This window comes from Ceratotherium simum, chromosome 39, assembly GCF_057802395.1.
Source record: "Ceratotherium simum simum isolate JZ-2026a chromosome 39, ASM5780239v1, whole genome shotgun sequence".
NCBI classification, from domain to species: Eukaryota; Metazoa; Chordata; class Mammalia; order Perissodactyla; family Rhinocerotidae; genus Ceratotherium; species Ceratotherium simum.
The window spans coordinates 8,075,134-8,091,295 of record NC_141938.1 but is presented as its reverse complement, the minus strand read 5'-3'; the positions used below and the strand labels follow the sequence as shown (position 1 = coordinate 8,091,295).

At 41.0% G+C, this 16,162-nt stretch overlaps 1 protein-coding gene and 1 pseudogene across 1 annotated transcript; both read left to right on the top strand.

Moving 5' to 3' along the window:
* The first annotated feature begins 441 nt into the window (after positions 1 to 441).
* Positions 442 to 1,389, top strand: LOC101391852 (olfactory receptor 7D4-like). The gene has a single exon (XM_004434176.3). The coding sequence runs from the start codon at positions 454 to 456 to the stop codon at positions 1,387 to 1,389; it is 936 nt and encodes a 311-aa protein (XP_004434233.2). The 5' UTR covers positions 442 to 453.
* A 13,581-nt stretch (positions 1,390 to 14,970) lies between these two features.
* Positions 14,971 to 15,908, top strand: LOC101401947 (olfactory receptor 7C1-like; annotated as a pseudogene).
* Positions 15,909 to 16,162: the final 254 nt, after the last annotated feature.

Sequence of the window (16,162 nt, the reverse complement as noted above, 5' to 3'; positions counted from 1 at the left end):
ATCAATAGGAAGGATCAGGTCACAGAATTGAGGTTGTTTGGATTGATAACCCATGGCTTAATCACTATTACAAAGTTATTAGAATAAAGGAAGGATGGAGATTACCAAAGAAAGGACTTTCAAGGTCTTTAATTATTTTGGAAGAGTCTTATCAAAGAAGAAATTGGTTTATGTGCATAGATTTGGATAAAAGAATTTGAAATATGAGTGGGAGATAAAATGACAGAGAGACAGAGATTTCGCTAAATTATGGATAGTCTGAATTATTACACAAATTTAAAGTGGAAATGGGCTACCACTTTAATGAGTGAAACTTCTCATTGGAAAGACTGAATGGAGGGTGAAGATTGTCCACCTAGAGATGGAATCAAGTAGTGCTGAGTAGCTTAGATGTCAGCTGGATGTGCACTGATCATTGCTTTTTCTTCCTTACCCAGCAGACATACCACCAATATGGAAGCAGGAAACCACACAGAAGTATCAGAATTCCTCCTCCTGGGTCTCTCAGAGGATCCTGAACTGCAGCCCCTGCTCTTTGGAGTGTTCCTGTCCATGTACCTGGTCACCGTGCTTGGGAACCTGCTCATCACCCTGGCCATCATCTCTGATTCCCACCTCCACACCCCCATGTACTTCTTCCTCTCCCACCTGTCCTTTGTGGACATCTGCTTCATCTCCACCACTGTACCTAAGATGCTGAACATCCAGAAACAAAACAAAGACATCTCCTACACAGGATGTCTCACCCAGGTGTATTTTTTTATGGTTTTTGCAGGAATGGATGGTTTCCTCCTGACTGTAATGGCCTATGACCGGTTCGTGGCCATCTGCCACCCCCTGCACTACATGGTCATCATGAACCCACGTCTTTGTGGCTTCCTGGTTCTGATGTCTTGGTTCATCATTTTATCTGTCTCCCTGTTTCGTATTCTACTAATGGTGAGGCTGACCTTCTGTATAGGTGCTGAAATTCCACATTTCTTCTGTGAACTAGCTCATGTTCTTAAATTAGCCTGCTCTGACACTCTCATCAATAATATCTCATTGTATGTGGCCACTGCACTGCTGTGTGTGTTTCCTCTCACTGGGATCCTTTTTTCTTACTCTCAGATTGTCTCCTCCTTAATGAAGATATCTTCTGCAGGAGGAAAATATAAAGCATTTTCCACCTTTGGGTCTCACCTCTCTGCAGTCTCCTTGTACTACGGGACAAGCCTGGGGGCCTACCTCAGTTCTTCTGTGACCCATTCTTCCCACAGAAGCTCAATTGCCTCAGTGATGTACACCGTGGTCACCCCGATGCTGAATCCCTTCATCTACAGCCTGAGGAACAAGGATGTGAAGGGGGCCTTGGGAAGGCTCCTCAGCCAAGCAGTTTCTTGTCCATGATGGGTCACTGGACTCAGAATTTAGTGGACATTATGGTCTCCAAAGGCAAATATTGAAAATTTAAATCTCCTTTTTGTTTTTCTCCCATAAATTCATGCCTGAAGTTTTCTATTCTTGAAGCACTTTTGACTTCACTTTTATTTGCTTTTGTATCTGTTCTCCTCAACAGCTTCCTCAGTAATTCCTCTTTTGCTTTCTCCCTTATACACCGTGCATTAAAGTTTTATGTTTGGTCAGCTTTCTTGCAGTCATTCTTAAGATTTCTAATTTTAGACTTAAAGCACTTATCATATCAAGTGCTGGCATGGTTTCCCCCAAAATTATCCTCTCAAATGTTGATGTTCTTCACCTTCATTTGGTTGTGACCTTGTTTTTTTCCAGAAGAAATGGAATGAAAATCATACAGTACTCACAAGAAGTGCTTTACCACATCAGGACTGTGCTTGTTTCTTCACATGTATGATTTATTTCAACTCGAAAACATTTCCTTGAGATATTTTCAATATCATTATGAAATAATAGCGAAGGGTTGGGAATTTTTAGACAAAAATTTTAATATTATTCCTCAACATTGTAGATTAGGGTTTATCAACTTTAACAATACTGATATTTTGGGTCTTTATTATTTGTCATAAGGGGCTGTCCTGTGTACTGTATGATGCTTCACAGCATCCCTGGCCTTTACCTGCTAGATGCCAGTACTTAGTTATGATAACCAGAAATGTCTCTAGACATCTCCAATTGATCCAGTGGGGGCAAAATTAGCCAAGTTGAGAACAAGAATAAAACAATTCCATGGGTGCCAGAGTTAATGGTGTTACCTTTCAAAGAGGTGGGATAATAGGAAATGTAACATTTTAGGAAGGATAAGACAATAGTTTAACCTTGAAAGGTTGAGTTGAGGGGACTACAGAACACCCCCTTGGTGCTACTTTCTCCGAGGTCAAATGTATTGGTCTGGCAATCATCTGTCTGGGTGGCAGTATGAATCAACTAATTGCACAGAAAGAGGGAGAAGTCCCTGTTGAGAGAGTTGGGAGTTTGAAAGATAAGCTGATGCTTGGCTAAATCCTGCCCATGATCCTTCTGTTCTCAGTTATAAGGCCCCATTGGATATGGGGCTCATTGAACACTATACCATCCATGACAACATTAGCCACCATTGTAATTAAATCTTTATTTCTATAATTATTTTATTAACGACTATCTCTTGAAAACCTCTATCTGAACTTTGAATCCCATCCCTTCATTATTTTTCACAGAACTTACACTATCCCTTATTCTTTCTTTCTCTTATATATTCTAATGTCTGCATGCAATGTTATAATTTCCAACGTCATGGGAATGATCCACACTCCTATTTCTTTCACAGAAAATGAAAATCATGCCTAGATCCATACTCTCCTTTGGGTATTGCTCCAAACTTTTGGAGAATTTGGTCTATACTTGTTACTTCCATTTCCACTCTGCTTTCTCTCTATTCAACCAACTAACTTGGAGTCTTTCTACCTCCATCACAAATTGTTCTCTGTGAGGTTTGCAGTGACCTTATGTCCCCAATAAATTCTAAAGGATATTTCCACTCTTTAAATGCTCGATTTTTCAGTATCAATGTCACTAATGGCTGCATTATCCTTCTGGAAACAGGGACCTTTCTTATGCATTTCATTTTTATGAAAATGGGTCTCTGAAGGTCAAGTCTATTGGGCTCCATGTTCTCTGGGACAGGCATGGGTCAGATCTCAGTTCTGCTATGATTCATTCTTCCCAGAAAAGCCCAGTAGCTCCAGTGATGTGCACCCATAGTAGTGTCCATGCTGAACCCCTGCATCTACCAATTGATGTATCAGGCTCAGTTTTCTCTTGCTATCTAAGAAATTACAAGTTTAGTGGCTTAAAACAATGTACTATTTTTTATCTCATAGTTCTGTAGGTCACAAGTCAGGTTTGGCTAAACTGGGTTCTCTGGTCAGGGGATCACAAGGCCAAAATCAAGGTGCCAGCCAGGGTGAATTCTCATCTGGGGCCTCTAGGGAAAAATTGCTTCTAAACTTATTTGGGTTGTTAGCAGAATTCAGTCCTTTGTGGTTGTAGGACTGAGGCCCCTGTATTAGTTACCTATAGCTGCTGCTACAAAAATTACCACAAAGTAGGGGCCAGCCCTGTGGTGCAAGCAGTTAGGTGTATGCTCTCCGCTTCAGCGGCCCAGGGTTCACAGGTTCGGATCCAGGGCTTGCACCAACACACCGCTCATCAAGCCATGCTGTGGCGGCATCCCATATAAAGTAGAGGAAGGTGGGCATGGATGTTAGCCTAGGGCCAATCTTCCTTAGCAAAAAGAGGAGGTTTGGCATCGGATGTTGGCTCAGGGCTGATGTTCCTCACAAAAAAAAAAAAAAAAAAATTACCACAATCTAGGTGGCTTGAAACAACACACATTCATCATCTTACACTTCTGGAGGTCAGATGTCTAAAATGGATCAACAGTGTTGCATCCTCTCTGGAGTATCTAGGAGAGAACCCATTCTTTGTCTTTTCCAGTTTCTACAGCCCTCTGATATTTCTTGGTCCCTCACCCGCTTCCTACATCTTCAAAGATAGTAATATCATCAATCTCTCTCTCTCACTCTCATTTGCTTCCATTTTCACATCTTCTTTTCTCACTCTAATCCTCCTGTTGTCCTCTTACAAAGATCCTCATGATTACATTGGGATTAGGCCACTTGGATAATTCAAGATAATTTCCCCATCTCAAGATCCTTCATTTAGTCACATCTACAATGTTCCCTTTGCCATGTAAGGTATATATTCACAGGTTCCAGGAATTCTGGAGTGGGCATCTTTGAGCTCTATAATTCTGTCTGCCACAGTACCTATTGCTTAGTAGCTGTCAGCCATGGGACACTCTCAACTCTTAGAGGCTCCCTTCATTCCTTAACACATCACCTCTTCCTTCTTCAAGCAAACAATGACACGACAAATCCTTTTCATGCTTCAAATCTCCTACTTCCTCTTCTTTGACCAGCTGGAGTAAACTCTGGTTTTGTAGGGCTCGTATGATTAGATTAAGATCATCCAGATAATCACCTATTTTAGGGTTGACTGAGTTGGGATCTTAATTTCATCTGCAAAATCCCATCACAGAAGCACTTTGATTAGGGTTTGATTGAATAACTGGGAGGAAGTGTGCATGCTAGGGGCTTGGAATCTTGGAGAAACATATTAGAATTCTGCATGGGAGGCCTGGAAACATTCCTCAACAGAACATGCTCTTGTCCATGATGAATTTGTGACTTAAATGGATCCTACATGTAGGTAGCAATAGTAAAACCTAGCTCATCTTTCAATACCTTTGCTTCTTGCCCACTATTCCTTGGGCATCTACAACTTTATTTTTACTCATTAGGAAAATCAAGTTTTCTTTGTGTAATTATTTGAGAATTCCTACCCTCTCTGCTACCTATAAATTTCTTTCTTTCATCAACTTTCCGGCACCTACACCAATGAGTACCAAGCTTAGACTTGAAGCATCTCTAGGTATCCCATGAAATAAGAGTATTGTGAAACAATGATAATGATCACAATGACGATTATAATAACAATGATCTAAAAGTATTGTTTGTTAAATTTTAGTTTAGTTTAATGATTGAGTGTGTCTTTATGAACATTGCTTCTGTTCACATATTTTTATTTCTGCACACACGATGATTAAGACCATTATGATGGGCCGGCCTCGTGGCTTAGCGGTTAAGTGCTCGTACTCCGCTGCTGGCGGCCCGGGGTTCGATCCCGGGCGCGCACCAACACACCGCTTCTCCGGCCATGCTGAGGCCGTGTCCCACATACAGCAACTAGAAGGATGTGCAGCTATGACATACAACTATCTACTGGGGCTTTGGGGGAAAAAAATAAATAAATAAAATTAAAAAAAAAAAAAGACCATTATGATACTAATGGAGCCAACATTTATTATTTGCCATGTGCTAGATTGAATACTAAGCTTTCATTCATTATTGTAACAAATTAATGATGGCTACAAATTCTCTCCCACGGAGAGGTGATGTCTATTTCTTCTCTCCTTTAACCTGGAGTAGCCAGTGACTGGACCAAGAGAGTTCAGAAAAAGAGATGCTGCCTCACCTACAAGAAAGACTAAGTTATAAAATCCTCGGACTCTTTGGCTGTTTACTCTGGCAGCACTAAGCCACCATATAAGAATCCTGACTACTCTGAGAAGGCATGCTGGAGAGGTCATGTGTAGGTGCTCTGGTACCAGTCTCAGCTGAGGCTAACTTTCCAGTTATCCCTGCTAAGAAAGCAGACATATGAATATCACCATCTTAGGCTTCTCAAGCAGCCAAACCACTAGCTGAACAGCACCATGTGATGTAGAGCAGAAGAACTGCTGAGCCCTTCCTGAACTCCTGACCCACAAAATCAAGAGATCAAAGTAAAATCGTTCTTGTTAAGCCATTAAATTTTGGCTTGGTTTGTCATGTGGGAATAACAGATGAGATACTGCAATATTTGATTCTCAATTTTTAAAAAATATTCTGCAAAAGTGTAATTGTTATTGGTCCCATTTGTAAAACTAAGAAACTGATGTTTTTAGGAGCTGGAAAACTTACCTACAGCTTTCCAGAGGTAGCAAGTAGTTTCAACTATGATTCAAACTTAGCATCACAGATTAAGATTCAAGACAGGGGACAAGACATTCCTCATGAGAATAATATCAAATAACTTGGGTGCCCAGTTTTAAAACTGCCACAATTTGAGTCTATATGGCTTTACTGAGGGAGCTGCATGGAGAATCACAGTGTGACTGAATAGCTCTTAAATTGGTAAGACATAGGGCCCTGCCTGGTGGGGTAGTGGTTAAGTTCACGTGCTCCACTTTGTCGACCCAAGGTTCACAGTTTCTAATCCTGGACGCAGACCTATGCACTGCTTATCAAGCCATGCTGTGGCAGGTGTCCCATATATAAAGTAGAGGAATATTGGCATGGATGTTAGCCCAGGGCCAATCTTCCTCAGCAAAAGGAGGAGGATTGGAAACAGATGTTAGCTCAGGGTTAATCTTCCTCACACACACACGAAATGGTAAGACATAGAAGGAGACAGAGAGAAAGGAAGAGGATGGTAAAGCTTTCATCTATTCTAAAAGGCAGTCACTAGATTCCACTGTCCTTATCTTCTATCCGATGGTATTTCATGTTTCTGGACATTATGGCCCTACCTGTGGCTCACCTGAATCTGCACTATTTCCCTGCCAGTGTCCCTACAATTGTCCCCAAGGCTTGACTTCATTCTAGCCCCAACAAGTATCAATTATCCTAATTGATGGTCTTTCCATTTCTAGGGAATCACATCAGAACACAATACAATCTCCATAACTCAAGATATCCAATTCTCTCTTTTTTCTGCCCAAACCTAAGAGATCAAACTCTTAGGGAGAGAGAGGAAATAGGTGGTTCATAATTCTCATATATTATCCAACCTAGCTGCCTCTTGGCACCAGTTATACTTTTCAAAGTTTCTGCATGCTGGAGAGAGGGGTGTCCATGGTGATCGCCCGTCATCTAGCATGAAAACATTTTCTATTCTTTCATATACATACATTTATAACCACAGTAAATGTGTAATTTTGTATTGTGTTTTTTAACTAGATGGGATTGTATTGATTATATGGTTTTGCTATTTTTCCTCATTGACGTGCTGCATAGGAATCCAATGAATGCTTGCCATGCTTATTCAGTTATTTCCCTATTGATGGGAATGCAAGGATAAGATTAACTTGCAGCTGGTCTTTAGTATCTCTAGGCTTATTTCCAAGGTCACTTGGAATAAGGATACTAAGTCCTGTCCAAGATAGAAATGAAATATTGCTATGTCATAACTTATAATGTGCTGTTTAAATACAGAAATCTCCCCCAGTTGCTCCTGTATCAGCTTTTCTACATTGTTTATTGAAAATTTATACATTGCTGATCCGCAACTGGGTTGCATAGCCTGGGTTTGGCTCTGTGACCAATGGGGTTTAACTGTCCTTTCAGCACACTCATGCTTTTACTTCCCTGACACTGAGATATCTACACTTAATTTGATCATTTGTAACTTGAAGATAATAGACATGCTGGCCTTCTGGGAGAAGTACTTGGACATGCATGGATGTCTTGGATCCTGTTTTGTTTTCTTGCACTTTATTTCTCCCATTGTACTACACATCCTCTGTCATTTTAAAGTCTACAAGAAGTATACTTTTTTGCTCACTTTTAAATTTTGATGTGATTTAACAAAGAAAAAAATGTCTACCTGACATCTACTGGGGAAGTTGCCATTTCAACCCAGATTGTTCTTTGGAAAGCATATCTGCCCCTCTCTCAAGGCATTAGCCAATGATCTCTCTTCTATAGTGGAATTCTGTCTGATGTCATGTTTACCACTTAATACTGGGGTCTTACACAGTAGTTCACCTAACTCACTCAATAAAGACAAGACTAATTAATTAATTAGTGACATCTAGGTGAAAAACCACTTTCAAAATCTTTCAGCTCCATGTATTGATTCTTTGTCTTTTCCATTTTCTCCTAAGGACTATCAACTTGCAGAATAGAGGTCATTTGGACTGTCCAGGATTTGATTTCAGTGTCCGAGGACAGTGTTTCTTAGTATGTCTGATCATTTGGCACACTTTTAAAAGTAGTCTCTCAAGATCTATCAATTCTTTGTGTAGCTATATACTCAAAAACATTGAAAGCAGGAACTTAAATAGATTCTTGCACATCAATGTTCATAGCAGAATTATTCATAATAGCCAAAATATAGAAAGAAACCAAGTGTCCACCAATGGATAAATAGATAAACAAAATGTGGTATATCCATAAAATGGAATATTATTCAACCTTTAAAAGGAAGGAGATTCCGATACATGTTAAAACATGGTTAAACCTTGAAAACGTTATGCTAAGTGAGATAAGCCAACACAAAAGCATAAGTATTATACGATTTCAATTAGACGAGGTACCTGGAATAGGCAAATTCATAGAGACAGAAATTAGAATAGAGGTTTTCAGGGCCTGGGGGGATCGAAGAATGAGGAGTTGTTGTTTAAAGGATATAGACTTTCTGTTTGGAATGATGAAAAATTTCTGGAAATGGATAGGGGTGACAGTTGCACAACATTGTTAATGTACTTAACGCCACAGAACTATATACTTAAAAAATTATTAAAATGGTAAACTTTGTTATACATATATGTATGTATACAAAATGAAATATAAGTAAATAATAAAACAAAGTAAAACTGTGGTAATTTTCTTTTAAAAGTACATTCTCAGGCTCTTCCCCTAGAAATGCTGACCAGGTAAGTCTGGGATGAGATGGGAAGCTATATATTAGCAAAAGCCTGAGTTAATAGGTTTTTTTGAGAAACCTAAATGAGGAAATATTGTACTAAGACAATGGTTCTAAAAGGATAGTCATGGAGACCAGCAAAATTTTGAATTTGTGAAAAATCAAACTTATCACACTCAAACTCAGACCTACTGAGATAGAAACATGGGATGGGACTCACAAATCCTCAAGATCATCCTGATGAAGGCTGAAATTTGAGAAGCATTACCCTAGTGACTCCTGGGACCCTTCACTACTTAGCCTTCTTCCTGATGAGGAAACTACAAGTCAGAAAATTCTGGTACTTGTCCCCAAGAGAAAATCCAAGGAAGACTAGTATGATTCTTCTCAGAGAAAAAGGCCCAGGAGACAGGAATCAAAGCTGGCCCCACTGTTAGTCTCTCAAGTACAAGGAATTGGCAGGTCAGACACCACTTCCTCTGTGGCCCCTACCCTTAAAGAGTCAAAATGATTAGGGAATGGAAGATCCATTGATCCATCCCTCTAAAAAGCTTTAGAGGGGATCCACAAAACTTGTAACACATCAACTTACAGTCACCGAGTTTCCCATGTGGCCTTTTCAAGAGACTCATGCCTTCTCCAGGAGAAATCAGCCAAGCCCTGTACCACATCCTTGGCTCTGTATCCCTGCATTTTTAGAGGAAAGACTTTTCTTCATCACCCATCCTCCAGGAGAGAGAAAGATTCAGAGGAGTTGGTCCATGTGGTAGGCCCACATTGCCAAGCACGCATAGCCCAGTAAGTGTTGTGGGAAACAGGAAAAGAAGTGGCCAAGTGGAAACAGTATTGACTATTGTTAAGCACAGGACAGGGGAAACCCAACGATGTCTATAGAGCAGGTGCTCTGGAATAATTGCTTGGGAGGGTGAACGGCTAGACTCCTTGTTTGAAGTTGCCATTGCATAGTGAGGTTTTACTTCAATTGTATGTTATGTGGGTGGATGGCTGATGGAGATTATGGAGAGGGCGAGGGAGAGGCTAAACCCCAGTCCACTCTTGGACACCATAGCTCTTCCCAGGACCACACTGTGCAGTGATACAGTTACCAGTCTGAGGTGTACAAACAGATGCTGCTAGATACTTGATAGAGCTTTACATCCTTCACAGTGAAGTCTTTGTCTCTTCTTGTTCTTTTTTCCTATTACCTGGCCCGAGAACTCCAGAGCCTCCATCAACACTCAGTCTACACAAATATTTCTGATTTCTTCTCTGTAACCTTTATCTGCTTAAGAACATCTCCTGCTTCTCCAAAAGGATCTGTTCTTCCCCCTCATTCCACCCTTATCCAGAGTTCTCATTAGAGGCCTTCAAAAGAGCAGAGTCTCTGTTCCCTGGTATGTAGGGCTGCAGTGTGTGAAGACTGGGGTGGGGTAGCTAAGAGAGGGAAGGGGAAGCACACAAGAAAGTCCAACATCCAGTCCCCTCTTAACGTCCCACCCTTTTAATCTGGGGATATTCTGGGAAACATTAAAACCCACACATCCCTTCCCTATAGTTCCTCTTCATTCCACTTGGGTGCCAGGCCTCATCCTTAAGTAGGGACGGGGAATCAGTAGCAAGACATTGGAATCATTTCTTCACATCTTTTGGCCTTTGTTCCTCTTCCTTAAAACAAATGGTTTGGTCCCTTCAACTCTAATGATGTGAGGATTCAAAAAAAAACTCTCTGCCTTTAGATTTGCTGCCTTAAATCCATCTTTCACTGCATGCACCCAGTGAAAATTGTGACATGGATCATATTACTCCTTTGGCCACAGTCCCTACACAGCCCACATCCTGTATCCCTTATCCATTTCAATGTTCCCAGAGATGTGATCCCTGCCCACCTCTCCAACCTCATTCTTCACCATTCTCATATCCCAATTTGTGCTTAAGCAAGATCTAAAAGCATTCTATCTCTGCTGCTTCTTGCTTATGGCCCTTTTCTCTTGCTCTTTTCTCTGCCAGAAAAGCCTCTACTCAGTCATCCATGTAGATAACTCCTCACCCATAATTCTTTTCCTCCAGGAATCCTTCCTTGAATCCATCACTCCAGGCTCTAGTTGGGACTCCTTTTTCTATGCCATTCTGCAGGCTGCCTTTTCCATAGGATTTAACTCACTGTATTACAATGACCAGTTTCTGCACCCATCTCTACCTCTGGAAGGTGTGCTCCCTGAGAACAAAGACCACACCATTAATCTGTCTATCCCCAACAGCTAACATGTAGCTGGAGCCAAAGAAGCCCTTCTTGCAGAATGGCATCCAGAACTTTTTCAGTGACTGACAAACAGTCTATTTCAATTCTTCTATACTTCCTGGCATGACTCAGCGAAATTGCTTACTAACACTAGACACTAGAAACAGAATAGGACATATTTATTTGGTGCACGGATAAAGGGGAAGGTGTAAGTGACAAATGGCTATCCTCCACTCCTAATTTCTAACCTCTAGTCCTAAGGTAAAAGGCTTGTAATGGGTGGGAAACTTCTTCCTAAGGTGAATGTTATTATTTGTAATTTCATGACCCATTTGATTCATAACTTGGACACTGCTCCAACTTCAGATGAGACTTTATGAAAGAAGTAATTGCTGTAGTGAGTTTGAATTTTGAGAACCTAAGCAGAAACCCTGCAGAAGCCAGACCCTCAGCTTTGTCCATCAGAACAAGATTGATTCTTGCTTGTTTCTCTCCTTAATATTCATTATTTTTATTTTAATATTCATTTTTTTTCATTGAATATTTTTCATTGTCTCAATCTTTTTATTTGGCTTGAGGAAGCAATATTTGACCATACTAGGAAAAAAAAAATCTCTGTGGCCAAATAGTTACCTACTTACTTTCATCAAACACACCTACTTTCTGAACCTTGAAGGTTTGCATGGACTGTATATCTCTTTCTCAGGGAAGCAATATGCAGCTGAGAACATATTCCAGCTTCAGTGGCTGACTTCTTCTTTAACCATTTCCCAAGCCAGAAAAAGTCATGAAAAGAATTTTGAGTACTATCCTCTATGGTGCTCATTAAATTTGTAAGAAGAGACATTGCACCAGGATGTTTACTTATGAGCCCTAAAGGATGAGGGTCAGACATGAAGCAATGCTTAGAATTATACTGGGGAGGGTGAGAGAGGGGGGCATTTGTCCAGTTTCTGCCCATCCTCTGGCTCTCTCCTTTCCAGGTCTTTTACCAGAGATAAGGAAATGAGCAAATTTATCCACATTTCTTCTATTACTCTCTCCTGGAAAGTGGATCTTCAAATGTTTGAGGAAAGAGTGCAAAGGAGGCAGGGTCTCCTCATTCAGAATTGGAGGGTATTTATTAGTTTCACAGGCAAGAAAAAGGACTAAGTATATGAATGTTGAGGTACCTCCAAGAAGAGAATATGGAAGATGATGAATGTCCTCATTTATAATCCCAGAAAAATAACTGTGTGACAATTGATTCTTTGTGAAATCTCTTGTAAATGTGTAATAACCCTATTTAGTCTCTCAGTGACCTCCTGTTTGTACCTCTAGATAATTAGGACAGAAATTCAGGGACAAGCATGTAGGTATTTCAGACAAAGGCTCTGGAAAAGCAGTTGCTGACATTTCTTTGGGTAAAGATTCCAAGTTAGAAAGTAGGTAGATGCAAGAGCAAGAGAAAATGGGCTAAATTGTTGGGACCAGGGATGGGTCAACATTTGGAATGAGGATTGAGAGGAGGCCCTGGCTACTTAATGAGCAGACATTTATACTCATTTTCTGTCTCACTTCCTACCTTCCTTCCACGACCATCATCTTTATTTTATCCTTTCCATATAGTAACCTCCTGGAGGGTAGGACTGCTGAAAGTTTTGGAGTCATAGACACCCAGGGGTTTTTGACCAGCTGCAGCAATGGAAAAATATTGGTTTATATGTTCATTCATTTACTAGTAAGTCACCAAACCAATACAGAGGGTCTCCTGTGTGCTAAGAACTCAGCTAGTATTGAGACCTGAGGAGGTCAGGAATCACCTAAGCAGGTGAGATCTGTGCCAATATAGAATGACAGGTAGGAATTCAGGGAAGAAAGTAGAGAGAGGTTTAGGCAGAGGAAGAAGGTATTGAAAATTGTGGGGACATAAGAAAGTATGATTGATCCGGACAAAGGGAAACTTTTCAGAATGATCAGAATCTAGTTTAAGAGTTGAGAAGTGCTAAGAAATAAGGCTGGAGGGTCAGAATGGAGCGATGATACACCAAGGAGTTTGCACGTTTTCGGAAGGTGGTAGGAAGGTGTTCTAAGGGTTTTACATAGGGAAGTGATACAATCAGATTTCCATTTTGGAAATATCAGTCAGTTGACTGTGTAGGGGAATTGAATGTGAGGCTGGAGACCAGGAAGGAAGACTTAGATCTTACTAGATCTAAGCAATAGATCTAGTAAGAATGGAAATTGTTTTTCCTCTTTTCCAAAGCAACTGATGCCATTAACATGCACAGCACTCTCCAGGGAAGACCCAGAATCTTGGGTATTTCACACACAGACACTTTGGGGGCTGGCCCGGTAGTGTAGTGGTTAAGTTCACATGCTCCACTTCAATGGTCCGGGGTTCACAGGTACAGATCCCGAGCATGGACCTATGCCCACTCATCAAGCCATGCTATGGTGGCATCCCACATACGAAATAGAGGAAGATGGGCACAAACGTTAGCTCATGGCTAAGCTCCCTCAGCAAAAAGAGGAAGATTGGCAATGGATGTTAACTTAGAGCCTGTCTTCCTCACACAAAAAGTAAAAATAAAATAAATAAAATAAATTGGAATGCAAGAGAGCAATCCACATTCATTAAAAGTCAAGGGAATCTTTTACAAGCTATCATACTTTAAAGATGCAACATGACAATTGCTTAGAACACTTCTCAACTGATCAGAGATCAGAGAAACCAACAGAGATGATTGCAAACTGCCCATCCTCCAAAGGGCCAGAATAAAGATGTTCATCCATAGTTAAACAATTTGTGTATGATATGGCCATTTTTATCACTCCAGAGACACCACTTGCTTTTATTTTTTTATGCCTAAGAAGACCGAAAATGATGACAGCCAATGGTGGCCTATTTCCTTTCTAGTTAGGGGCATTACAGAATAGTAACTGTGCAAAAATACTTCTAACAAGGGAAAACAGAAAATTGAAGATCATTTTATGATCTTATGCTGTTCCTTGTCCCTGGTTACAGAATCCATTCGTCTGTGTCTGGGTACAGGACGCTCAGGATCTGAAGTGGAGAGAATCAGAAAGTAGGTGTCTTCCACATGAATGCCCCCATCTTCACAGCCCCATTCTAAACATCACCCTAATGTTATTGCCATGTCTGACCCTCATTCTTTCAGGCTCATATGCAAACATCCTGGTGCAATTTCTCTCTCCCTCCAGTGTTTAATGTGCCACATAGAAGATTTTACTCAAAATTCTGTTTGCGACCTTTGTAGTATCTTACGTTATCATACTGAAATGGTTTAAGCCTTGATATTCCTGCTTTCCTTGGATAGTTTAACCAACTCCTTAACTGCACAGACGAAGGCCACTTTATCAAGTGGCCAAATAACTGCAAAGCACCTGGCCTTGTTCCTGCAGGATGTTGATGGTTCCTTGTACACGAAGCATTGTTTGTGAATGTGGTTTAGTATTTGGTGAAAACACTTTTCTTCCTTTCTTTTTATTCCCCTTGATAAGTAAACCTACATTCTACTCATCCTGAAATACTCTGTCCAGATATTTAAGATACTCTCTCAAATTTTCTCACCTCTGAGGCATGGTTGTCCAACCCTTTTCTGGGTCCCAGACAAGGTGGATAACCCAGATCAAGTTACTGAGCTTCACTGGATCTCATGCTCCACATTTCTGTTACAGCAAGTGTGGACTATTTTATCTCTAAGTTCCAAAGTTGCTCTTAACTTTTTACATTTTTTTATTCTAAGCCAAAGATAAAGAGGATGGATGAATGTCCCAGAGACGAATGGACAGGGGTTGATCAACATTGAGAAATGCTGCTTATAACAAATAACAGAAAGTAGGATTCCTAAATTTTATCATGCTAAGGTGTTTATGCCCAACCCTTCACTTCAAGAAGTAAAAAGGTAGAGAGACTCTAGAGTCTGTCCAGTGTCAGTTTCATGTCCTTTCTCTTCATCAATCATCTAGCTGATGTTATCGGCAGCATGGAACCAGGAAATCAAACATGTATTTCAGAATTTTTACTCCTGGGATTTTTGTAAGACTCAGAGCATTAACCCATCCTGTGGGGCTGTTTCTATCCACGTTTGTGGTCACCATGCTCTGGAATCTGCTCATCATCCTGGCCATCAGTTCTGACTCCCACATCCACAACCCCATGTACTTCTTTGTCTCCAGCTTGTCCTTTGCTGACATCTGTTTCACCTCCACCACTGTCCCCAGATGCTGCTGAACATCCAGACACGGAGCAAATCCATCACCTATGCAGGCTGTATCACCCAGATGTAGTTTTTCATGGCTTTTGGAGGTATAGACATTTTTCCCCTCACTGTGATGGCCTATGACAGGTTTGTGGCCATCTGTCACCCCCTACACTACCAAGTCATCATGAACTCCTGCTCTGTGGCCTGCTGGTTCTTGTGTCCTGGTTCATGAGCTTTTTATACTCTCTGATCTGTAGTCTGCTGATGTTTCAACTGCCCTTCTGTACCAATTGGATAATTCCATGCTTTTACTGTGAACTTGCTCAAGTCCTCATGCTTGCCTGCTCAGAGGCATCACTCATCAATCACATTCTGCAATATATGGTGACTGGCCTTCTTGTCGTTTTTGCCTTCTCAAGGATCCTTTTCTCCTATACACAAATAGTCTCCTCAATCCTGAGAATCTCATCAGCTGATGGGACGTATAAAGCATTTTCTACCCCTGCATCTCACCTGTCTGTGGTTTCTTTATTCTATGGGACAGGCCTGGGTGTGCATCTCAGTTCTGCTGCACCTTCCTGAAGGGGGGCATGATTGCCTCAGTGATGTACACTGTGGTCACCCCAATGCTGAACCCCTTCATCTACAGCCTGCAGAACAGGGACATCAAGAGGGTCCTACAAAAGGTTCTCAGGAGAACACTCTGTGTTCAGCGATGAGAACACTCATCCTTGGTGTTTAAGCTGACAGTGGCAGCAGCTGTTGGCTAATGAAATCCTGCCTCTTAGTCACATGGAATTTTGCTCATTACACACCTCCATGCGTGATTTTGGTCAGAATTCCCTTCTGAGCTCTTTGTCTTAACCTCTTATGGTGACTCCTCTGTTATTCTCAGGTCTGCTCTCCTCATCCCTCCTTTTACTTATCCCTTACTACGCTTCAGCTTGAATTTCCAGCCCTGCAGGTTGACACC